The following is a 24,997-nucleotide window of genomic DNA, read 5'->3' as shown; positions in this document are numbered from 1 at the left end:
TTATCCATGTCTGATTGTTCTTTGTATTTGTTTATTTCAACAGATTGATTGGTTGAATCTGAATGAAGATCGAACTGCAAACCATGAAGAAATTGTTGCAGTTGCAAATCTGCTTCCTAATGTTACAAAGATGTTGTGGTTGCATGGATGGAAAATAGCAGATGAAGATAAAGAAATATGGCAGAATCAATTGAATGAAATTGGATCTGAGGTTTGAAATTCTTTCTGCGATAAACTAAATATAAAATATGGGACAGACATAAAACCAACAATTTGAGTGAAATATGAAATAAACTGCAAGTCTAAATTGTTCATGCTGGACTGAACACTTCTAAGTTTCACCAAAGTGTATTGTATTTATATTAAAATATAATGTCCTCGCAGTCAATGTGATTGTGTCGTACATATTCAATATTTGCTATTTTTTATTTAGGTTTATTTGTGTTTTGATAAAAAGAACAATTTCATAGTACATTTTTTTAGTTTCCAAAATTTATCATTCATCTTGCTCTACTGCATTGATTATTTATTTTAATTTTTTTATCAAATGAAGCCAATATCAAAAATTTTACAATATCAAGGTTTTGTATCAAGATTCATTTGTGTTTCTGTTTCGCCAAGCCAAAGTCTAAATTTGAAATGAATTAACTGATTTTTCACAATAATTCCTATTTTAATGAATTACCAATTGTGGACTGTCAGTTTAGTAAGTTATCAAAGATAAGATAAAATATGCAAATTTTGAAAGTTTTCCAATAAATGGAAGAATTCTTACTAAAATAAGCAGCACTTTTATATAGTATGGTTTTATGGGAAAATGCATTAAATTTTAGCACTGAAATCATTAGATACCGTTGTTTGTTTAAATATTGCTCTGCGTTCTTAGTGCTAATCTTGTATAAAAACTTTATTCATTACAGGAACTAGAAATTTGGTTACATGGAATTACACTCAAAAGTCAAAGCAAGTCAGCAGATGCTACAACCAATGTTTTTTCTAAACAACTTCCAACCACAACTTCAAAAGCTGAATTTGGTAAGTCATAAATATTTTTCTTTAAATTGAGTGGTGCTATGGTATGATGAGTACGTAATGGTCATCAAGTATTTTAGTTATGGTCATCAAGTATTTTTCATTTTTTGGGGATTTAATGTTAAATAAATATCATTTCATTGCTCGTGAAACTAGCATATCATTCAACAGCATCTTGCAACATGTTATATAGCCTATTGTGATTCTGTAAACAGATTTTGTATTTTTATTGTTTAATATAAATATGGAAAAATCGAAGAATATTTTCAGTGTGATATGATTGAATGTAAATCTAGGATATTCAAAATTAATTTCATGGATAAATATAAATTGTTTCCAAGTTGTTACATTTGGTTGCAGAGCATTATTATGGATAGATGCTTTGCATACCGATCTGATTATCTTGCTCGGTTCACAGTTTTGGATCTTGGGGATAATTAAGTGCGAGAGGTTTGCTGAATTCCATGTCGTCAAATAGTGGTTCCTATCCCTATCCCACTGGTTTATTGAGCTTCCTCCATCATCAAGTCCGTGCATCTGAAACAAATAACTAGCTAATTAATCCCATACCTGACATGGACTGGTAACCGGATGAGAGGCCATGGTTCACTGTATAAGCCGTATTATTGATTTACCTTTTTTTTCCAAGTAAATTGAGAAATTCTATCATAGTTTCTGATAAACGATGTTAAATTGCTCAAAACAGAGTCTTAAATAGTATTATCATTTTTTGATAATCATTTATTATTCTTTTTCAGTATCACCAGACGACTGTTTTGAGAATACTGGAGAAAATGTGGAGACTTTACAAGAAGTAGGAAGCCCCAGGTTAGATATAACAGTACTTTGTATGATATATAATGCTCACCTATATTTCAATTGTCAAGGATAGTGATGGCTTAGTGCAGCGGTTCCCAAACTTTATGTTCGTACGGCGCTAAATTATCAGGGAAAAAATCGTGGTACATGTACATGAAACTTGCTGCCTTCGGATAAAAATGAATTTTGTGATCGTTAATGTGCATTTTATGCTTTTTGAAGTTTGTCAATATGTGCGCCTCAAAAAAAGGGAATGCCATTAAAAACATTCAACTTATTTATTTAATGAGAGGTGTGCGGCAGTTGCTCTGAACACATCTTTTCAAAGCGACATGTTATACTTGTTATGCACATGCATTTCTCTCTCTATGTCCAAACGTATCCGGTATTTTGTTTCGATTGACACCACTGCTGAAAACCCAGCTTTGCAAAGGTAGAATGTTGCACTTGTGGCCATTTCAAACAGGTGCTTGAACAAAATTTATATAAGTCATTAAACTCTGATGTCAAGTTGACAAATTGCTCAACTATGCTTGTTGATAAGCATATATCTTCATATACACATCATCAAAAGTGAGAAATAATAAAACATTTATAATAATTACAATAGGTATGTAAAAAACATATTTCAGCTATGTTTAACACAATTCTGTTAATTTTCGTGTCGTGGGAACCTCTGGCCTAGTGGTTAAATTGTTGAACTTATTATCTATCACAGGTTAGAAATCTTTGGTTCAAAGCCCATGCCCACCAGCTTACATGGTGCACAATCTTTAACGCTGTGGGTGAGGGGAGAAGAGTTTTGAAATTGAGTAATAGGGGCTGTTATTTTAAGCAATGGATCAAAATTAATACATTTGCATTCTCCAATCTTATCTTCAGAAGTGAACTCCCACTGTCTGAAGAAGATGCAGAAAAATCAGATAAAGAAGTAACGGAACAACTTGCAAAGCCAACTCAGCATAGTAAGTCATCCATATTAATAGTATTAGATAGCATTGGGCTGAGCTAAATGCTTGTAATTATGAGGAAGTGCTGAACCATTGAGATGTTGGAATAATACAGGGGGTGTGCAACATTTTTTGCCGGTGGGCCATATAACCAACTTCAGACATCTAGCTAGGCCAGACAACAAATTTAGCTTTTCCATAAACATAAATTATTGAAAAATTCCCACAATAAAGAATCCCATTTATGTAACAGTTTAGTGGGACATTCAACTTCTTGCATAGTTTGTTAAAATCAGCTTTGTCAGAACTGTCAACATAAACAGTCGAATTGGGATTTCATTCTTGGGGGGGGGGGGGGGGGGGTGTTGAATGCTGACAAGGGCCTCACTGAATAGCTTGGCTGAACGTTTATGGCCCACGAGCCACCTGTTGCAGACCCCTGAAATAATTGAATCTGTCCACAACCAAATTTTCACACAAATCAACTGCCAAACTGGACAAATATAACCCACTCCAGGTTGAGGAAGATATCAACTCCAGCTCCAAACTACTAGGAAATCAAATTTTGATTATAATTAATTGCCGTGTGCATGCCTCTTTAATACACTGTTAGGAACGCTTGGTCCACTTCATGTTTTTGAGTTTCAGTAAAAAATTCATAAAAGTCTAAAATTACCGTATTACCCAGATAATTCAACATTCCAACTTCTACTCCTGACTTGGAGTTTGAAAATACCACTTTAGCTCCAATTCCAATGAAAACATCTTATCCTGCTTTTAGCATGTATCGCGAACTGAGTCTTAGATTTCCTATTAGTTGCACATAAATCTTTGTATTTGGCTTTTGCTTGAAAAAGTCACTCACAGTTGTTTTATTGTAAGCCTGCTTTATTGATTCAAAAATATCTGAATTGCTACTCACTACTATTTTATATTTGTATGAATTGCCCAGAAATAATTTTGGGTTCACATGTTATATTGAAAATGTTTTTTATTGAAGTACGCTAAGTCGAAATATTTATTTATAGCTTTGCCGCAAATTGAAAATGTTTCGTCTCAAAGAAGTGGATCCGACATTCTCTTGACTTGGAATGAAGTATCTGACAGAAACGTTCTATACAACATAGAAATCTTCTGGGATGATGTGAAACTTGGAGAGACTCACACTACAGAGGTTCCCCAGTATAGAATGAAGTCACCTACACTTGGTAAAACATATCGTTTTCAAGTCTGGGCCAAAGATGAATTGGGAAACTCTGGCATCAAAACACAGTCAAGGAATGTTATCAAATGTAAGTTATGGCTATAATTATTAAGTGAAGTAGCAGCCTTCTATTTCAACTTGTTTGTTGTTCTAATAAATAGTCGGTGAGTGTATCTGCATGGTGGCGTCCCATCATCATTGTTATAAAAATATCAAGCATTTTCATTCTGAAATTCCCCTATTAGTACAATTTGGGTTAGACAATGTTGTTTCAATAACATATTGACCAGTGTTCTGTGGGCCATGGTAGCAATGTTGGGGGACTCGAGTAACTCATTCATATTCGAACTCGACATTTTTTCGAAATTGAAAATGATTTTACATCTGTTGACCAAGACAAATGTTTTTATTCTACCATTTGTGGTAGTTCAAGATTTGTTCACTGACGTTCGACTGCACTATGTCAAACTGTTATGTAAAATAATGGCACCCCCGAGGTATGTGAACAAAGATACACCGGAACGTTGTATGTGTACCAGGTTAGGGTTAGGCCATATTTTCATTATACAATTTTCCTTTTTTTATTTCTATTATGAGTTCGGGGACTAGCCAAGTGACTCCCACAGTATTTGTACCTGGAATTATGGCCTAATCCTAACCTGGTACACATATTGAGTTCGGGGACTAGCCAAGTGACTCCCACAGTATTTGTACCTGGAATTATGGCCTAATCCTAACCTGGTACACATACTGAGTTTGGGGACTATCCAAGTGGCTTCCACAGTATTTGTACCTGGTATTATGGCCTAATCCTAACCTGGTACACATACTGAGTTTGGAGACTAGTCGAGTGGCTTCCACAGTATTTGTACCTGGAATTATGGCCTAATCCTAACCTGGTACACATACTGAGTTTGGGGACTAGCCAAGTGACTCCCACAGTATTTGTACCTGGAATTATGACCTAATCCTAACCTGGTACACATATTGAGTTCGGGGACTAGCCAAGTGGCTTTCACAGTATTTGTACCTGGAATTATGGCCTAATCTCAACCTGGTACACATATTGAGTTCTGGGACTAGGCAAGTGACTCCCACAGTATTTGTGCCTGGAATTATGGCCTAATCCTAACCTGGTACACGTACTGAGTTCGGGGACTAGACAAGTGACTCCCACAGTATTTGTACCTGGAATTATGGCCTAATCCTGTCCTAGTACACATACTGAGTTCGGGGACTAGACAAGTGACTCCCACAGTATTTGTACCTGGAATTATGGCCTAATCCTAACCTGGTACACATACTGAGTTTGGGGACTAGCCAAGTGGGTTCCACAGTATTTGTACCTGGAATTATGGCCTAATCCTAACCTGGTACACATACTGAGTTTGGGGACTAGCCAAGTGACTTCCACAGTATTTGTACCTGGAATTATGGCCTAATCCTAACCTGGTACACATACTGAGTTTGGGGACTAGCCAAGTGGCTCCCACAGTATTTGTAACTGGAATTATAGCCTAATCCTAACCTGGTACACATACTGAGTTTGGGGACTATCCAAGTGACTCCCACAGTATTTGTACCTGGAATTATGGCCTAATCCTAACCTGGTACACATATTGAGTTCGGGGACTAGCCAAGTGGCTTTCACAATATTTGTACCTGGAATTATGGCCTAATCTCAACCTGGTACACATATTGAGTTCTGGGACTAGGCAAGTGACTCCCACAGTATTTGTGCCTGGAATTATGGCCTAATCCTAACCTGGTACACGTACTGAGTTCGGGGACTAGACAAGTGACTCCCACAGTATTTGTACCTGGAATTATGGCCTAATCCTGTCCTAGTACACATACTGAGTTCGGGGACTAGACAAGTGACTCCCACAGTATTTGTACCTGGAATTATGGCCTAATCCTAACCTGGTACACATACTGAGTTTGGGGACTAGCCAAGTGGGTTCCACAGTATTTGTACCTGGAATTATGGCCTAATCCTAACCTGGTACACATACTGAGTTTGGGGACTAGCCAAGTGACTTCCACAGTATTTGTACCTGGAATTATGGCCTAATCCTAACCTGGTACACATACTGAGTTTGGGGACTAGCCAAGTGGCTCCCACAGTATTTGTAACTGGAATTATAGCCTAATCCTAACCTGGTACACATACTGAGTTTGGGGACTAGCCAAGTGGCTCCCACAGTATTTGTAACTGGAATTATAGCCTAATCCTAACCTGGTACACATACTGAGTTTGGGGACTAGCCAAGTGACTTCCACAGTATTTGTACCTGGAATTATGGCCTAATCCTAACCTGGTACACATACTGAGTTTGGGGACTAGCCAAGTGGCTCCCACAGTATTTGTAACTGGAATTATAGCCTTATCCTAACCTGGTACACATACTGAGTTTGGGGACTAGCCAAGTGACTCCCACAGTATTTGTACCTGGAATTATGGCCTAATCCTAACCTGGTACACATACTGAGTTTGGGGACTAGCCAAGTGGCTTCCACAGTATTTGTAACTGGAATTATAGCCTTATCCTAACCTGGTACACATACTGAGTTTGGGGACTAGCCAAGTGACTCCCACAGTATTTGTACCTGGAATTATGGCCTAATCCTAACCTGGTACACATACTGAGTTTGGGGACTAGCCAAGTGGCTCCCACAGTATTTGTAACTGGAATTATAGCCTTATCCTAACCTGGTACACATACTGAGTTTGGGGACTAGCCAAGTGACTCCCACAGTATTTGTACCTGGAATTATGGCCTAATCCTAACCTGGTACACATACTGAGTTTGGGGACTAGCCAAGTGGCTTCCACAGTATTTGTAACTGGAATTATAGCCTAATCCTAACCTGGTACACATACTGAGTTTGGGGACTAGCCAAGTGGCTTCCACAGTATTTGTACCTGGAATTATGGCCTAATCCTAACCTGGTACACAAGCTGAGTTTGGGGACTAGCCAAGTGACTCCCACAGTATTTGTACCTGAAATTATGGCCTAATCCTAACCTGATACACATATTGAGTTCGGGGACTAGCCAAGTGGCTTCCACAGTATTTGTACCTGGAATTATGGCCTAATCTCAACCCGGTACACATATTGAGTTCTGGGACTAGCCAAGTGACTCCCACAGTATTTGTACCCGGAATTATGGTCCAATCCTAACCTGGTACACATACTACGTTACGATGTCAGCTATCTTGGTTGACATACATCAGGGAGTACCGAAATATTTATGCATGAACCACTACTCTAATGTCTCCTAAACACCATCCTCTTCCCTTAAATGCGATACATAAAAATATATTGTGCTCTGGCCATAGAAGCAATCTAGATTTATGGAACTAAATCATATTCCTATTCCTAAATGTGAATAAGTTGTTCCACACCTGACCTGGGAAAAAAAAAATTTGAAAATTCCAACTCAATACACAGGGAATTGCTCTAGCAACTTGAGGTAACAAATATTTTGTCGCATTTCCCAAGCCTTTTCTATATTTTTCTTTCTTTTCGCAAAATGTTCAAATGATAGTGAAATTATAGCAGAGCCTGCTTTGATTTATGTCCAAGTACCCAGTTTCTGCTCAAGCTATTTCTTGCGTTTATATTAGTAATTAGCAATCTTCTCCTTTTGTAGCCTATTATCTCCTTTCCCTAATGGTCTTTATGCATCTGGAACAAATTACTGGTTAACTATTTCCCTACCTGACATGGACTGGTAATCGAACAGGTGTTGTGGTTCGCTATACAACTGAAACGTCGTATATACTTTTCTTTCACCGGGATGAATATGGAACTCCTAATGACATCGGGAAGGTTCTTTAGATAACTTTGGAACAAACGGTTAAAATTTATTTTTTTCGCATTATAAAACAAATCTATTTTTTTAGTGGTAAACGTCGAAGTTACCGGCGGCTCCCTGAGACTGAACGAGTGCAAAGTCACGTTTCCTAGTGGAACTTTCAACAAACAAACAACGGTCTGGATGTCGGTTGGAATTGACAATTCACTATGCCCAAAAGGATACATTGGTATCACACCAGTTATCGATATCAGTGCAGATTCGGAATTCCTCAAAGATGCGATCGTGCAAATTCAGTCATGGTGTGTCGGTCTAGAGAAAGACAAAATTGACATATTACATTTCTCAAGTAAAACTGAATGGGACATAATTAACCCTGATCGAATCGCAGAGGATAACAGCATAGAATTTCGATGCAGAGAATTCAGCCCAGTTATGGCATTCATCAAGTGGTTGCTATTTGGAACAGTGAAGCTTCTTATGGAACATCGTCTTTATATTTTAAACAAAAACCAATTTAATTTTGCATTTTTCACATGTGGTGAGACTGTTCAGAACACTGTCAGACATTATTATAAAGACCTGGGTGCACAACTTGCTCCTTTTCATCTTCCTCAGATCCTGTTAAAAATTGGAGACAGAGTTCAAATGAAACTCCAAATTGACCGCGGACCAGAAAATTTGCATTTTGATTTTCCAGATGGCCATACTTTCCTGGTAGATAAAAAATTCCTGAGAAAGCAAAGAAATGTATACACGGTTAATCTTTTCCCTGTCCTCGACGAATATCCCCAACGTAACATCAGATATGTAATGGTTAAGGATGGTAATGAACCTGAAAATTGCAATCGGAATTTCGTTTTCCCAGTGGAAGGTGAGTAATTCAGGGCCCTTGCCTCACACAGTTTTACCATATATTATACTAATATGAAAAATGGTACATATGAGAAAACATCATTCAGGAAAAAAATGAAATAGTGACATTAACGAAACGACATTAAAAAAATAAATTTTGTGTGTATCGCGAATTATCATTCTAATACTTTTTATTCTTTTTTCATAGAACGCAGAGGACCTCCACCTGTCAACTTTGCTGGAGCGAATATCGGAAATGTGAATCTACCGGGAAATCATAACAATCAGCAAATGGTGAGATTTGATTATTATTAATATTTTTTAATTGTATTTTTGTTTTGTATGTATGTTTGTATTTTCAACCTCCTCACACAAGATGTAATGCGTAGGTTGGGCAAGTCAACTTGACAAAAACTCAATATCAATAAATTAGATTCTCTTGGCATCTCCCTAAATAGTGTCTTGTTTGGGGGAAATATGTGGCTTATCACATAAGTAGCAGAAATCTAACTTCTTGTCAATTTATACTTGATGACTTTGAGAATGTTTAACATGGATTTTAATGTTGATAGACAGTTATATTTTATGGTGATAGCAAACCCTCATAGGAACTATGGGATATCAAGACCACTATTTCATATGAAATATTCTGACCTTATAGTTAATTGATATTATTCTGCGCTTTATAACACTGTCAATAAGTCATTGTCAATAAGTGATCTATGTCATATAGTTGATATGAAATATTTGTTTTAAGGGGCAAAATGAACAAAGACAACCTGGTGCAGTTGGTGGAAACCAAGCAAGAGAACCACAATTGAATGAACCACTACAACATGAAAGTGATAACGGTAGGTGAAATGCCACCGCCATAAGCATTTTTTCAGTCTCCCCAAATTAGTATTTTCTCAAATCATACTAAACCAAAAGTCTCTGATAAGCTGGAATAATTATTGAAGTCATTTTAGATGAAACAATGACACATTTTGTCTGCATGATTCATATTTTCTGGATTCGTATTTTGGATATGTGTACTGTACTGTGAGAAGTGTACTTCCCAGGTTCTCTTTGGGGGAGTTCTGGGGAGTTAGAATGAATAGGAACTTGTGAAACGCCCGGTGTGCCAAGGCGACGTTATATATTTGTGGACGATCAATGACCCCTAAAACTGTAATATGTTTGCAGGAAATTAGCCAGGTTTTTCTTCAATTTCATTTGTGATAAACGATATTTGTGATAGTTGCCTTTCTAATGCCTTATACAAATAACGCATAGAACATTGTTGTGATATTTCCCAACTGAGCACCATTTTTGCAATCAAATTATTTAGTTTCCAACCTCATCTGAATGAACAATTTTTTTTAGATTCTGATGATCTTTGCTGAAAACTCCTTCAAAAACATGAGAAGTTTCCTTGACTGAACACATGAGACAATGCTAAGATACAAATGTTGCAGGGCATGTCGCATTAACGTTAAACTAAAGAGTCATATTCGACTTTTAATTACTCCAACAACCTTGGACTGAATGCGGAATGATCCTGCAGTTCATACCCCTTATCCTGGAAGATATTATGGACATGCACATGTAGTAAAGGGATTAAATATTGAAAAAATTAACTCACAAAGACTGTTCTCTAAATAGTCAAATTTTTCAGTAATAATTGAATTTAAACAAAAATTTTATACATCTTTTCATGTGAAATGTTATATGTGAAGAGTAGCAAATCAGTTCATCATTGTAGGTTCATAGGCTTGTATTGCGGAGACGTATAAACTGACTCTTGGTGATATGTGCCATCCTGTCACAGTGACGATTTCTGCAAATTCTCTTGCTTACACTAAGTCCTCACTAGATTTGACCCCATAAGCTCACAACGATAATCTTTGTAGAATGAGTGTTTTGGGCAGCCAGTTTCTGTACCAGAGCATTTTCCTTTTGCTTTACTTTGCCTCACTTAATCCCCACATTGGTACGAATAATTCTGGAGCGCCCAATATTTAATAATTTACAGCATTTTGTGAAATTCTGCACCAAATCCTGATTTGCATGTCTTCTCATTTTTCCATACAAGTCCTTGTCATCTGATAAATTTGAAAATTAGGCTGAGTGCAGCATGCTTTAGCTTTTTATGTACAATTTTTAGTGAGCCACAACAAACTCACCTTAAGCTTTTCCAGAACATTATGTGTATTGTTTTTATATCGACCAGATTAAGAAGTTTTTATGCAATTACAATTTTGATGGCATGTCAACTTTCATTATTTACTTGAGATTTTTAGTTTTTCATGATTTGCAACTACTGTACATAATCTTGCTGTATTTGAATCCTGTATATAAGTTTTATTTGAAACTTCACATTTGCTTCAATTTTCAAAATATAAAGAAAATTAAAAAAAATAAAAAAATCAATAAGTAAAAAAAAATTTTCAAGTTATTAACATAATCGTAACTCGTTTTATATAGCTACTGTTAAATTATATATAAAGAAAAATGAAAAAAATAAAAATTAATAGGTAAAAAAAAATTTTCAAGTTATTAACATAATCGTAACTCGTTTTATATAGCTATTGTTAAATTTTTATTAATTTTTGTTGTGAAATGCATTATTATCTTTTGCTTTTATGTTTTTCAATTATTGTCAACTACTGATATCTATTATTCCTGTGTATATTTTAGAACATTCATATGAATTTTAGATACTGCGATTATTTCCTAAAAATCTGTAGCTGAGGACTCTACTGGAGCTCAGTGTAACTTTGCCCCTAATCTATGTAAATTAACAAGAGATATCAATGATAAATTCTAGTTATATTATAATGGTGATACATGTTAAAATGACAAGCAATGCTTATTGCGAATTTCCATTTTTTGTTTTGTGAACATCAGCTTTTTAAATTTTCATGCACTGTACATTTTTTGTTTATCATGATTGACAACTGCTGTACCTAGGTTTTCTCTATAATTACGTGTGTTTCTCCACGTGAAAAAAAAAATAGCCAAAAAAAAAATTTCATGTTTAAAAAATATAAAATATCAAAAAAAAAATAAAAAACAGTAGTAAAAATTAAAAAAATTGATGTGTTCCCTAAATTTTGTAATATAAAAAAATGAAAATTAAAAAATAACGAAAAAAAAAATCCCAAGTTTTCAACAGCCTTTAGTTTTGGCGGTATAGGCTAACGTTGTTCTTGGTGCTATCATGTCAGTTGGTTCTTTGAATTTCACTTCTATTATTGGACACAAAATGGACTTTCACTGGTAAAAAAATGCCACAAAAATATCCCAATGACATGCAAAGCTTATTGTAAATTTCCATTTTTTTTTGTATACATCTGCTTTTTAAATTTTCATGTACTGTACATTTCTTGTTTATCATGATTGACAGCACTGTACCTAATCTTGCTGTATTGGAATGAGAATAACAATTGAATAAATAATTCAACTTATCCAATCCTCAATCCTCCCTAATGTATATAGGTTTTCTATATCACCTTGTGTGTTTTCCTATGTTTTAAAACGTGAAAAAAAATTAAAAAGAGTCATAAAATAGAAAAAAAAAATTTTCATGTTCAAAAAAAATAAAAAATAGCAAAAAATAAATAAAAAAACAGTAATAAAAATTAAAAAAAATTCATGTATTCCCTAAATTTTATATTATAGAAAAAAAATTAAAAACAACTAAAAAAAAATCAGAAATAAGCTCAGAAATTAAGAAGGCTGATATATGAGTGGAAATATGAGGGTCCACTGAAGCCCCAAAACCTACTGAGGCCATAAGACATTAGAGTGTAAAATTACATGCCAGTGAATACTGATTGGTGTGAGACTTGAAGTACTCACAGGCAGAGCTCATGGAGTAGCCTATTAGCTTTTGTATCAATTCTTTTGCTGAACAAAAATAATTCTTGTTTTTATTTTATTGAATTACTTCATTATTAAACTATATTGAATCAAAGGGTTTCCGATAATTAACCAATGTCATATTATGTTTATAATTGGGTAGGGAGGGTGTGTCTGAACAGCTGTTAGTTTTGGCGTTATAGACTAACGTTGTTCTTGGCGCTGTTGTGTCATTTAGTTCTTTGAATTTCACTTACTTATTGGACACGAAACGAAAGGGCCTTATGGATATCTTAGTACTTTTCTTATTCTTGTAAGGAAAAAATAGCCTTTAACTACAGGATCAATTGCTAAAAAATTTTCTACGGCTAAAGATTGTTAAAAAATTTATGTGGTCTCTATGAAATTCGTATTTATCTTTTCTGTGTGATGACGTCATTAAAATAAAATATTTGCATCATGTCTTTGTTCCATGACCGCATTTCAGCGATCACACTAAGGTTAATAGGCATCATTTAGTTGCAATAAATCAGTAACACAATTTGTGTTGCAATTTGAGGAGTGGCAGCTGATGCGAATGTTTTCCAAATAGCTATATGCTATGTTCTGTATTGTGTTTTAGGTTTGAAATTATGGGGTCCGCAATTGCCCCAGAGAGGTATAAGGGGTCCGTAGGCATGGTAACTTTGAGAACAACTTTCTTAGATGGATAATTTTATGAAGCTAAATTTGCAGTTTATGTGCAATGTCTCAAACCTGATGCTACAGCTCATTATTGAAAGCAATTTAGTCGAGATACAGACTAGTCGAGACGTTATTGTTTCTAATTTTTGTCTTTTGATTGGAATTTTTGAATATGACATTGTGGATAAAACACCCATTATAAGTGGTTATTTTCATACAAATCTGCTTTTCAAATCAGTCTCATTGTTTGTACTGTATAGAGCAGGGTGGTCCAAGGTTGCCGGCTCCGGGAGCCACAAAATTATTTTTGCATTGTTCGCGGGCCACAATAATGCCAAGAATATAGGTAAACAGTGCAATACAAATTAAACGTGCAAACACATTGATCACTATTTGGCATTTATCAAGCAAAAACATGTAAAAACTTACTAAAACCTGCAAAGGCCTTCTTCAGCTTTCTTTTCAAACTTATCTTCACGAAATAACTGCAGATTCAGTAATTACCGAATGTAAGCTAACAGGAGGGTAAATACTGAATTTTCTGACAAATAGGCAGCATTTTTTCTAATACTGTTTAGGGTGGTTGCAAAAAACACACGGCATGAATTATATTGTTGGGTCATAACGTTGATATTTAGTTATTAGGCATAGCCAACCTAGGCTAATAAAATTCCCAATCGATTTTTAGTTTTCTATAATGCCGAAATTGTTAGCATATATTTTTGACCAAGAAGATTAAAAAAAAATTTAGAGTGCCAAGCACATTATTCAACTTCGCTAGTTGCCTCAGCCGATCATAACACTAATCAATTCAGCGACATTAGTGATGTAACAATAGGTCCAAAAAATTTTCTGGTTAATTTTATATGAAAACAACACCAAATGCGATTCTTTGACTACTTTCCGAATTCGACGCGGGCCACAGATTATGAAGCTGCGGGCCACATTTGGTTTGGACCACCCTGGTATAGAGTGAATATTACCGATGAACTGATGATGAAAAATCATTTTTGAAATTCTCAGTGATTCCTGTATTTAAATGCCTAACTTTTGCTTGATATGTTATTTTAATTATTGTAAAAGTGAAATATTTCAATAAAGAGCTCATAACTCTATGATACAAAATGAAATGACCAACTTAACACTTTCGCCTGCATAATCTAACAGGTCTTCAGTCAAAAACGTTTATGAATTTAATTTACTTTTAATTCTGCTTATTCCGAAGCTTTGGATCCTTTGGGAACTCATGAAAAGATCGGTCAGGTTGTTTCTCAGACGTTACAGAGCACCCGCATACGACACAGTACCATATTCAATTATTCCATTGTCTTATACCTGTATAGGCCTATGCTGATTATTGAGTCGAAATAAACTTATACTAGTTCTGTAGTAGCCAGTCTTTGAAAGAAAGTAAACAGATGAACCCGATATCCCAATCTACGTTTGTGCATGGACTGTTATGATACAAATACACGTCTCACATTTTAAAATTCATTTGAAAGGCTTGGCGGTGTGGCGCATCGTGCTAAGTGTTAGGAATACGCTCGCCACCTCATCTCCGATTACTCTTCGTAGGTTCGCATCGCATGCAGGGATAATCATGTGCGAGAGGATTGCTGGACTCCTCGCCACCGGTTCACGTAACCGCTGGTCGGTTACTGCTTCCTCCACCATCAAGTCTATGCTTCCGAAACAAATACCTGGCTAACTAATCCGATACCAACCTGGACTGGTAACTGGACGAGAGGCCGTGGTTCGCCATATGATTAAGTCGTCTTATCGGTTTTTCTCTCCCCAGGATAAATATGTAAATTCTATCCTAAGGTACTGTAATTGCCCGATTTAATATCGTTTCTTTTTTTATTGTGTTCTTTTGACTGTTTTTGGTGGACGGGCACGTACTTGTACGTTTATAACTTATTTATTAGGTTATGCCCGTCCTCCAGCTCGTCTGTGTTTTGTTTGTCCGTTTGTTGTTGTTTTGTTCCTATCAGAGTGATTAAAATAAAATTGATTGGTTGATTGAGAGCTATGCACCTTTCCCCGACCTTTGACCCCGGAATATTCTTCCTATACTTTACCATTGCAATATTCTCGAGGGTATTTTAAAAGTGCTTTTGTGTGTTGGCGCACAAATGGGGTATGTGTTTCAAACCATCATTATGATTCATCGCATACAACGATCTGTTTTTAAAAGTACCGGTAAAGAATTTCAGGCTAGGTATCACAGCTATTTCTACACTAATTTTTATTACTGCAATTGAATTAAAACTCCTAGAAAGACAGAGTGACCATTGAAATATCTGATTTATATTTAGGTCGAGTGTGGCGGTGTGGCTCAACGGGCTAAGCGTTAGGAATACGCTCGCCACCGCACCTCTAATTGCTCTGCGTGGGTTCGCAGGTTCGAATCCCATGCAGGGATGGTTATGTGCGAGAGGATTGCTGGACTCCTCGCCGTCGTTGGGTGGTTCACGTAACCGCTGGTCGGTTACGGCTTCCTCCACCACCAAGTCCATGCTTCCGAAAAAACAAACAATACAGTAAAAACTAATCCCATACCCGACTTGGAATGGTAACCGGACGAGAGGCCGTGGTTTGCCATATGGATAAGCCGTCTTATCGGCTTTCCTCTACCCCGAGATAAAAATGTAAATCATATCCTATCCTAAGTTTCCGAAACACAACTGAAAACTAACGAATAGAGTTCAAAAACGCAAAAACGAGGTAATGTTTACAACCACGCTTGAAAATCTGTCTGAGTGAGGGCATTGTTACGTCACTTTGTGCATCTTGCTGATTGGCCAATGTCAGGAAGTAAACAAGGTAGTCAATGCTCGGGGAAAGGTCCATGTTCAGTGGGACTTATCGGTAACGCTCCGCTGCACACAATTTGACCCCGCCTATTGTCAACAGCTCAGCTGTTCTGAGTGCAGCTGCATTCCCAGCTGACTTCGCCGGTCTAAAGCGCGACCTTGCGTTGGTCAATTTTATTTGCTACCGGTATACCTGTATACTTTGTTTATTAAAGGCGGTTAAAGTTGGTAGAATAAGAAGCTTCTTTAGTAGTTACTTCTGGGAGGATGGTAGAAAGACAGTTCGAAAGTTTGCACATAACTGCAGTACAGAAATAATCTACGCGTAATATTTTGAGCCTTAGTGGAACAGTGGAAGGTTTAGGAAATTTTTGAATTTCAAGATTTTACTTATATACTGGTTATTTCACGTTTCTAAGATATTATTAAGGACATTTGAAATTGAAACAAACTGCAATTCAAGACAACTGCTTTGGCTTTCATACCGAAATGCTGTTGAATAAATTTCATAGTTGCATGTAGCTCGTCACTCTTTGCAAGTGGAAGAGAAAATTTTCAAATCAAACATCTCCCCCTATTGCTAGCTGCGCCGCTGCCGGCATGTTCATATATACGGACTGTACGGTATATGTTGATTTTTTTTTCAAATTTATATACTGTATATTCATACTGAATTATACAACACCCATTTCTAATTTTATTATTGTATCTCAGTTAGTATATCATAATGGATGTTTCATCGATAGCAGACGCAACGAATAACTTGATAGTATATCTGGCAACAATCATAGAGATTGCTCATTATACTCTGGTAATTTACGGAGTACGGAATGACTGGGGTGAGTTGATCATATATAGACAGTTTTTTACGTTTCAAAAAATGGGATTCCGACCAGTGGTGGGATTCAAATTTTTTGTCAGCCGGTTCCATCACACGAATGTCATATTTTTTCTAGCCGGTTCCATTGCAAAAAGTCATGTTTTTTTCTGTAATGCCAACCGGTCCGCAGATCTCATAAAATTCCGTGAGACGGTTCTATAGAACCGGTGCGAACCGGTTGAATCCCACTACTGGTTCTGACCCGCAGACTCAGAAGGATGGCTTGATGCTTTCTATAGGCCTATTCTCTATCAGTAGTTGATACCTCCTAAATAATTATACTTTGGGTAAAACATAGAATCCAAAATGAATCTATTGCATGCTTTTTAACTGAGATATACTCTAGTGTAGGGGTTCTCAAACTTGTAGTGTTATGGAACCCGGGAAGTAGTTGACTAGTTAGTACAGAGCCCCACAATTAGTTTCAAAAACTAAAAACACAAGTGTTATTTGCCGATTATTGTTTCTGAATAAATTAAAATTACTTTATTTAATGACTCCGCTTGTAAAATTTTATTGATGACGTTATAGCTTTTTGGACAGTTACAAAATCAGCCAATTCAGTATTTCAATAAGTAAGTGAATAGCTTGGAAAGCCCCTGAGTTTCAATCACAGAGCCCTTTAAGAAAATTATTTTAAATTCAGATGTCAACAAGGCAAGGAAACAGCTAGTTGCCACATGGTTGATGTCGATAGCTTGTTGCTACGGTGGAGGGATGATCATAAGTGTTTGTGTAGGAAAACCTGCTCTGACTCCTCTATCCAATAATCAGGTATGGATTTGTTTTATTGTTAAGCTCAGGGGTGTGCAATCTGCGGTCTGTGGCCAAATGCGGCCCACAAGGAAAAATAATGCGGCCCTGCAATTTTATAGTTGTTTATTCTAGTATGTGAGAGTAATTCCAATCCATTTGCATTGCAAAGCCTATACCTGAGTCCAATTTATTATCTATGACCTTACAATGCCCTAACAGCTAGGTTGTGCGAACAACGCATGTCAGGATCAATAACCAATATTTTTGTGTCTACTAGAAACCTCTGTTAAAATAATGGTGTGGCCCGCGGTTTCACCCACTTATTTGTACCCCTTGTATTGAAAGCTGCACATCCCTGAATAGTTAATCTGAGTAAAAAAGCATATGCTATGCTTTCCAAACTGGTACGAGGCCTTCAGGCGGTCGAATTCACGATCCAGAGTCTTTACAGCCAAGATCGCTATGGCGACCAATTTGGTCGTAATTTCGACCTCTGTTCTAACCTTGCAGAACGGTAGTGTTCTGCGGAACAGAGTTTGAGAAACGCTTGAGTAGGCTGTGCTAAACCGGAAAGATTTCAATCATTCGTAAAATTCTAGATCCTTACAGATCGACAGGTATCGGTGGCAACATAGCATATGATAGCCTGGACATATAAATAATTCATACAACATAATAATAATTTTTCATTTCAGTCAGTTCTCATGATGACAATAGTATGGTGGCACATCTTCTACTCTCCCAAAGATGTCATTTATAATTTGTTGTCATGGAAACCAGCGATGTTAGTGATTGTTCTGGGAAAAGAAATGATCCGAACAAGAAAAATTATAAAAGGTTTGCTATATATTTGTTTACACTTTCTGATATTTGATGTTTGTGAAAAATTTGCATCAAACTTCGCAATTCCAGCCGTTTAGGAATGATTTTCATATTTATATCAGGGGAAAGGAATGTTGATAAGACAGCTTAATAATATGACGTACCTTGGCCTCGCTTTCAGTTACAAGTCTGTGTTGGGTATGGTGTAAGTTAGCCAGTCATTTGTTTCAGATTTCAGGACAAATTTAATTTGTAAGAACTTTATTTCATGACACACGGAAATACGCTGTGTTCCACTGTGCTTGTTTTTCTTTCGTATTCTCGGTTAAGGCCAGCATATATATTGATCATTGATACATGTGCTGCGTGCTGGTATGAATGCAAAGCGTTGCTCTATTGTTATTACGAACATCGTTTTTGTAATTCAGGTATTCTTGACGGTATTGTTCACTTCAAAAAATAATTTTGTTCCACTACGATTCTCACACGACAACACTTTATTTCGCTGTGCTCATCTCCACGTATGTTCAATTATTAGAATTCTACTCTTTTGTGATTTCAAACAATTATTTTCATAATTTAGGAGTGAAACTTGGTCGTGGAGCTTTCCCTGACTCTCTCTTGATCTGTACTATTCTTGGAATGTTTGGAGCCTGCGGAGGGGGGTTCGTCAAAAATGCTGCAACGTTTGTGAGGAAACAATGGAATCATGAGACCGTGAAATGTATTCATTTGGCGACGTGAGTATTGATTTGTTACAAATTGAGACATAAAAATTACGGTAATTATTACGGCAGTTAGTGACTGGGCTATGGAGTTGCAATTTATTGCAAACTTCTGGCACATTCGAGCAAGAGTAAAGATTTTGAAATCTTTAGAGCAGACAGACGATCAAGTTTACAATTCCAAAAGAGTTTAAATATAGATTTCACCATAAAACAAAATTCAATCTTTTGACTCCAATTTCTAAATTTCACTAAAATAATAAAAGTTAATAAGATGCTATAAGCTAGTGCTACTAAAATTTGTGGTAACTCTGGCTCCATCTAACCCGGTAGGCTTTGCTCCAACTCCAGCTCTGATAGTGGCATTCATACATTTTCTAAAATGAAAGAACCCGTTGTTCGTGAGCTTGATACATAAGGGAACCCGTTCTAAAATTCTGAATCGCTCTTTGGGAACGTGAAATGGTTTTCTAAGATTAGGGAACCAGTTTGACACAAAAGAGAACCCGTTCTTACAATTTTGAATTTAGTTACTAGCAATTTACCATAATATCCTATTTTTTTCAGAGTAACAAAGCTCAGCCTTCTGTTCTCTCTACTTTACAATCTACAACTTCTAGGAATCCTGCCGATCTCATTCAACACTGTTGTTCTTCTACAACTAACTGTGATGTTCCTGATATCGGTAAGATATAATAGATTATAGGCAATTAGCCCATGATTTAATATGACCTGCTGAACTTGAGTGAAATAGATTAACACTTTGTGTTTTTACCTTTTTGCGTTCTAATACGACCAGGCCAATTGGATACTCCCGTAATGTGTACCAGGTTAAGGGTTATTCTCTACAGCAGGCCTGCCTAATGTCTTTTATGGTTGCAATCCACTTTCACTTTAGAAAGTTTTTTGTAGGTTGCAAACTCAAATACCAGCCAAGTTTGGATTTACCTTGGAAATAAAATAGTTTATTTACATAATGAATCAAATCTAAAAATACTGAGTAGAGCAGGCGAAATATTTGAATATTGTATTGATACTAAAATATTAGAGCTGCAGTTTACTATTCGAATATCTGGTAACACATTACCTGGGCATGTCACTGAATCAAATTCTTGCCTTGCACAATGCACCTATGTATTTGTACACAAAGTCCCATGCCATAACAATTTATGTATTTATTCACCCGTCACATTTCTGAGGTCAAATAAAATAAGGTTGATGATTACAATAGTTAATATAGTGCATTTCTAGTTCCCGTAAAAGTGTGATGGTCTTCGCGGGCGACTTGGTGCCCGCGGGCAACGCGTTGGTGACCCCTGCTGTAAGTGTTGCTTTCCGATTATTTTTTTATGTAATCATTTTTGCACATAGCATTGTGGCCCCCAGAAACTGCTCTGTGGCCTCCAGTTGGGAACTGCTGTGCTATATATTAGCATTTTCTGCTTGGTAGCGCTGATTTTATACAGGGTTGAATTAGTATCCTAACAATTAATTTTCCTTCATACAGTGCATCGACGTCATTTAATCAAGTCTAAAGATTGCAAAGCTTTTATCTGATGACGTAGACCTCTACGTGTTTCCATTTTGTAAATTCGGAAAAGGATTGATCAAAACTTTCCGAATGTCTCCTGATGCTTTTATCCAATTGTCTCTTCAACTTGCACATTTCAGGGTAAGAGAAATAAAAAATATCATTTATTTAACATTTTAGTGGGGCACTTGAAATTTTGTGTTCTTGCATAGTTCCTTGTCATTCACTCGATAAAGAATGCGGCTATTGCTTAGCCTTACAGTAATAAAGGCACCGGGCAAAAGATTCAATACAGTAACAAGAGCAAAAAAACTATGAATTTTTACCCATGTGAGCGCCCTTTTAAACATAAGTTGTCATATAAACTCATGGAAACCCGTGTCTTAAGGCTGGCCAGAGCCGCTAGCTGTTACGGTCTATCTTGGCAATTAGAAATTTCAGAACCCCGCTTTCAAAATTCCTGGCTACATCCTTGGCTTTGGTCATTGACTTGAGTATCCATTCATCAATGACTCGCCATCAACTAACTTGCTAATTCTGACTTGACTGTGGACTCGGATGACTAATGAGTCGTATTGGGGATTTTTGCCTAAGACCTGTGTTTCCCAACGTAAACTCAGTTTTGCGCTTGTTATTGTGCCCTCCCTCCAACCGCTCTTTGGCCCTCATGAAGGCACTGGTTGGGAAATAGACGTAACATGCCAACCGCACTAAATAGAATGAAATATATTTATAACATTAGCATAAAACAGATCACTTGCACAACTTATTGCACCCTGTATAAGGTGCTACGTAATGGTTTTAAAGCAAGGGTGCGGTCAGGGAGGGGGGTTTGAGAGTCGCAACCCTCTTTTCTGAAATGTAGAACAAAGCATTTCTCTGTATCATACAGAGTTGCCATACAGACTGCTTTCTCATATTTCTTCCCTTAAAATAAAAATCATTTGGGGCTCCCGAAGTATGCGAACCAAGATGGCGGACATCGGAATGTAATATGTGTACTAGGTTAGGGTTAGGCCATAATTTTAGATATAAATACTACGGGAGGCTCTTGGTTAGTCTTCGAACTGATAATAGGACTAAAATAAGAAAAATTGGAAAAAAATTATCGCCTAACCCTAACCTGTTACCCATGTTACGTTCCGATGTCCGCCATCTTGGTTCGCATACTTCGGGAGCACCAATCATTTTATGACAGGACAAAGGTCATTCCAGTTTAACTTATGAAGCCTCGATGTCGAGATTGTTCCGAGAAGGGAGGACCGAGACTGTTCGTTCATGCATGACTGAATCCTGCGCTTTCGTTCGGGCCATGGAAGATCCGGAACAAACTGTAAGTTTATTGTTTGATTAAACCAAGCTGTGCTCATTAGAGTGTGACTAGTCAGAATAATGTAATTATAATAAACAGGACTCAATGCTGTTATTTCAAGTTTTATAATCTGTGGTCCCCTTAAAGACTTTCAATGCTTGTGGCCTGCCACCTGTCTTCTATGGAAGTACTTGGTTTCGATAATGATAAATGAACGTAAAAGAGTAAATCTATTACAATGGAAGATGTTCACTCACATTATGTGAGCCTCGCTTAGAATATTGTTACTCATGCTCTCAACAAACATACTCAAAGCCAAAATTAATAAAATTTGGTTTTCTCGTACAGTTCAAAGTTATATTTCAAATGGCACAGACTTTGGGGTCACAATTGGGTCAAAATTTCCCGACTTCACAGCCTATGCACTGTGACCTGTTACTAAAATTTCTCCCCATTTTGTCAGGTCGCTGACGATGGCTACGGTGTCTCCTACATCATCTGCCACGAAAACACCATAATGTTTCACATCTCAAGCAAAGTCTCCTCTCACGAGACCGTGAGTATTCTTTTTATAATAGTTTTGAGGTGACCTGCATTTGCGACTGCTGCTTCGTAAGTAACAAGTATTTTATGAAGGGCACCAACCTGTGAGACAGGGCTGTGCTGTGCCACCTGCGCCCAGCGGGCCAAAATCGGCCCACAGGAAAAAATATTGTGGGCTGCGGAGAAGTTCCAATTTTGAATATTGTGCGGCCCCCGTAACGAATTTTTGATTTGGTATGTGCGAGTGATTCCAATCACTATGCGTTGTAAAGCCTGTATTTGAGTCCAATTTATTATCTATGTCTATGACGTTACAATGCCCTAACAGTTAGCGTGTGCGAAGCATACAACGCATGTCATAAGATCAACAACTAAATTTTTCATGACTGCTACTAGTAAACCTATGTTCAATAAAGGTGCGTTAACCACCTGATCATTAATTTATTATCAACTTGGCTCTCCAGAAGTGTGTGTTCCAATATGGCGGCAACGAATTTTGTTCGCCTACTTTACATCAAGTTGTGTGATGAGACTGAAACCTATGGGAAGGGGATGTATTTACTTGGCTAACACAGACAGTACCCAAACTCGTGATAGAACTGAAATAGGGAAAATCAAGATAAAATTATGGCCTAACTCTAACCTGGTGCTGACTCTGGTTACACTTATTTGAATTAATTTACATTCTTATGTTATCTCTTTATCTTATCTTATCAGAACTCATCTCGATTTGCTGATAACATCGAAAAAGCAATGATGGACGTGAAGGACCTCTGCGAATATGCAAAGAAAAAATAATTTAAGAAAAAAACAAAAAAATTAGGGATTATTATTAGGTTTTATTGCATTTTGTTTTTATAAAAAAAGAGGGAGCACTGGGGGTAAAAAAGTAGGGGATTTTATTTTGATTTTACTTATACTTTTGTGTGAAAAAGCGTGTTTTATTTTTTCTGTGATATTTACTGATTGTGTTTTTATCTTAGTGTAAAACAGATTTGGAAACCAAAAAAAAAAAAAAATTCTGAGAGATGGGGGAATTTTTCAGATAAATTTGAATTTGAGTTCAATTTCATATAAATCACGATTCAGCATACTTGCATAAATATTTTGACAATTTTGAACAGACCGGCAGTGGCTAGGTATCACTGTAGGCTCTGACCTTTTTTTCTGACCCCTTACCCTTCCCCCTCTCCCCCCTCTTTCTTTTTCGTCGTCTCACTTAGGTGAGAGCTGTATATAGCATATATATCTAGACATGTTTTTCAAGTTTTTTTAAGAATTTGGGCGCATTTGCCTGTGGTGAGGTCACAACACAGGACCCAGAGAGATTATGACATTTTTTCTCACACCCCCTGTCCCCCAACCATTTCAATGTCCCAGCCAGGAAGGAAAACTGCTCTAGTGGGTGCTATCTGTTGGGGTCCCGTTTTTTTTCCTCCCCCTCCCCTCTTTTTCCAAGATAAACTTCTATGTTGTGCTCCTCGCTTTTTCATTTTCTGTATATTCAACATATCAACCACTTTGTATTTGCTTTTCGGGAACACCACATAGTCACAAATATTTTTGATAACAACCCCCCCCCCCCCCAAAAATGAAAAATTAAAAAAATTGTGTTTTATTCCTATTTACATTAACAAGAATACAGCATAGATGTAAAATAGAATAAAAAAGATTCTTAGTTCATTGTTTTGACCCTCACACACATATTAAATGAAGGTAAAAACACTTTAACAATTACTGATTAAAAAACAACAAACCTGGTTAAGATAATATTGATAACTGATTTCATAACAAAATTGAAATTGTAAACGGACTTTAGGGACAGCCTGTATTTATGAGGCATTTTAGATTTGACAATATATGATTATATTCTGGGTTATGGCATATCCTATAAGGTTAGAAATGGCTCAGTTTCTCATATAATTATTATAAAAGACACCGACACAATTCTTTTTGACAATCAACTCAGAATAATGTGGTGTTCCCTCCATATATAATATATTTATGATCCTATTTGATAGACTGTTGGGAGATGAATCTTTTTTGAAGTTTTAATTATGATTCCAGGACTGAATTTCGGAAACCTAATTTGATAATGAGAACTGTAGCCTATATACAGGGGCATAGCCAGCAGGGGGTTTTGAGGGTTGCTCCTTCCTTTTTTAAGTGTAAAAAAGGCATATTACTGATTTAAACAGCAATTTTCTGTAAAATAAAATGCTTTTTGAACTCTTGAAAACCCATCTGCTTCTGCATCCTTTTGAAATGTGAAAAAAGCAATTTTTTGTAGCATAAAACACTTTATGGGACTCTTGAAGACCTATACGACCACCGGACAGACCTAGCAATTACGGTCCTACTTGGCAATAACAAATATCAAGACCTTCACTCTTAAAAATTCC

The 24,997-nt window shown here is 36.6% G+C and overlaps 1 protein-coding gene across 1 annotated transcript; it reads left to right on the top strand.

Annotated features, from left to right (window-relative positions):
* Nucleotides 1-16,753: 16,753 nt before the first annotated feature.
* Nucleotides 16,754-23,393, top strand: LOC144420003 (trimeric intracellular cation channel type B-A-like). Its single transcript, XM_078110300.1, has 7 exons — nt 16,754-16,865; nt 17,553-17,680; nt 18,358-18,499; nt 19,068-19,224; nt 19,777-19,894; nt 22,516-22,608; nt 23,313-23,393. Exons 1-7 carry the CDS (start codon nt 16,754-16,756, stop codon nt 23,391-23,393), a joined length of 831 nt encoding a protein of 276 aa, XP_077966426.1.
* The last annotated feature ends 1,604 nt before the right edge of the window (nt 23,394-24,997 follow it).

Source organism: Styela clava, chromosome 2 (assembly GCF_964204865.1).
Source record: "Styela clava chromosome 2, kaStyClav1.hap1.2, whole genome shotgun sequence".
Taxonomy (NCBI): Eukaryota; Metazoa; Chordata; class Ascidiacea; order Stolidobranchia; family Styelidae; genus Styela; species Styela clava.
This window is presented reverse-complemented; position numbering and strand designations above follow the sequence as displayed.

What these genes read in the sequence shown, in the direction of transcription:
- LOC144420003 (XM_078110300.1), top strand. Translation starts at nt 16,754, where the DNA reads ATGGATGTTTCATCGATAGCAGACGCAACGAATAACTTGATAGTATAT. An exon ending in CGGAGTACGGAATGACTGGG is followed by an intron (nt 16,866 to 17,552) that starts GTGAGTTGATCA and finishes TTTTAAATTCAG; the next exon opens with ATGTCAACAAGGCAAGGAAA. An exon ending in AACAAGAAAAATTATAAAAG is followed by an intron (nt 18,500 to 19,067) that starts GTTTGCTATATA and finishes TTCATAATTTAG; the next exon opens with GAGTGAAACTTGGTCGTGGA.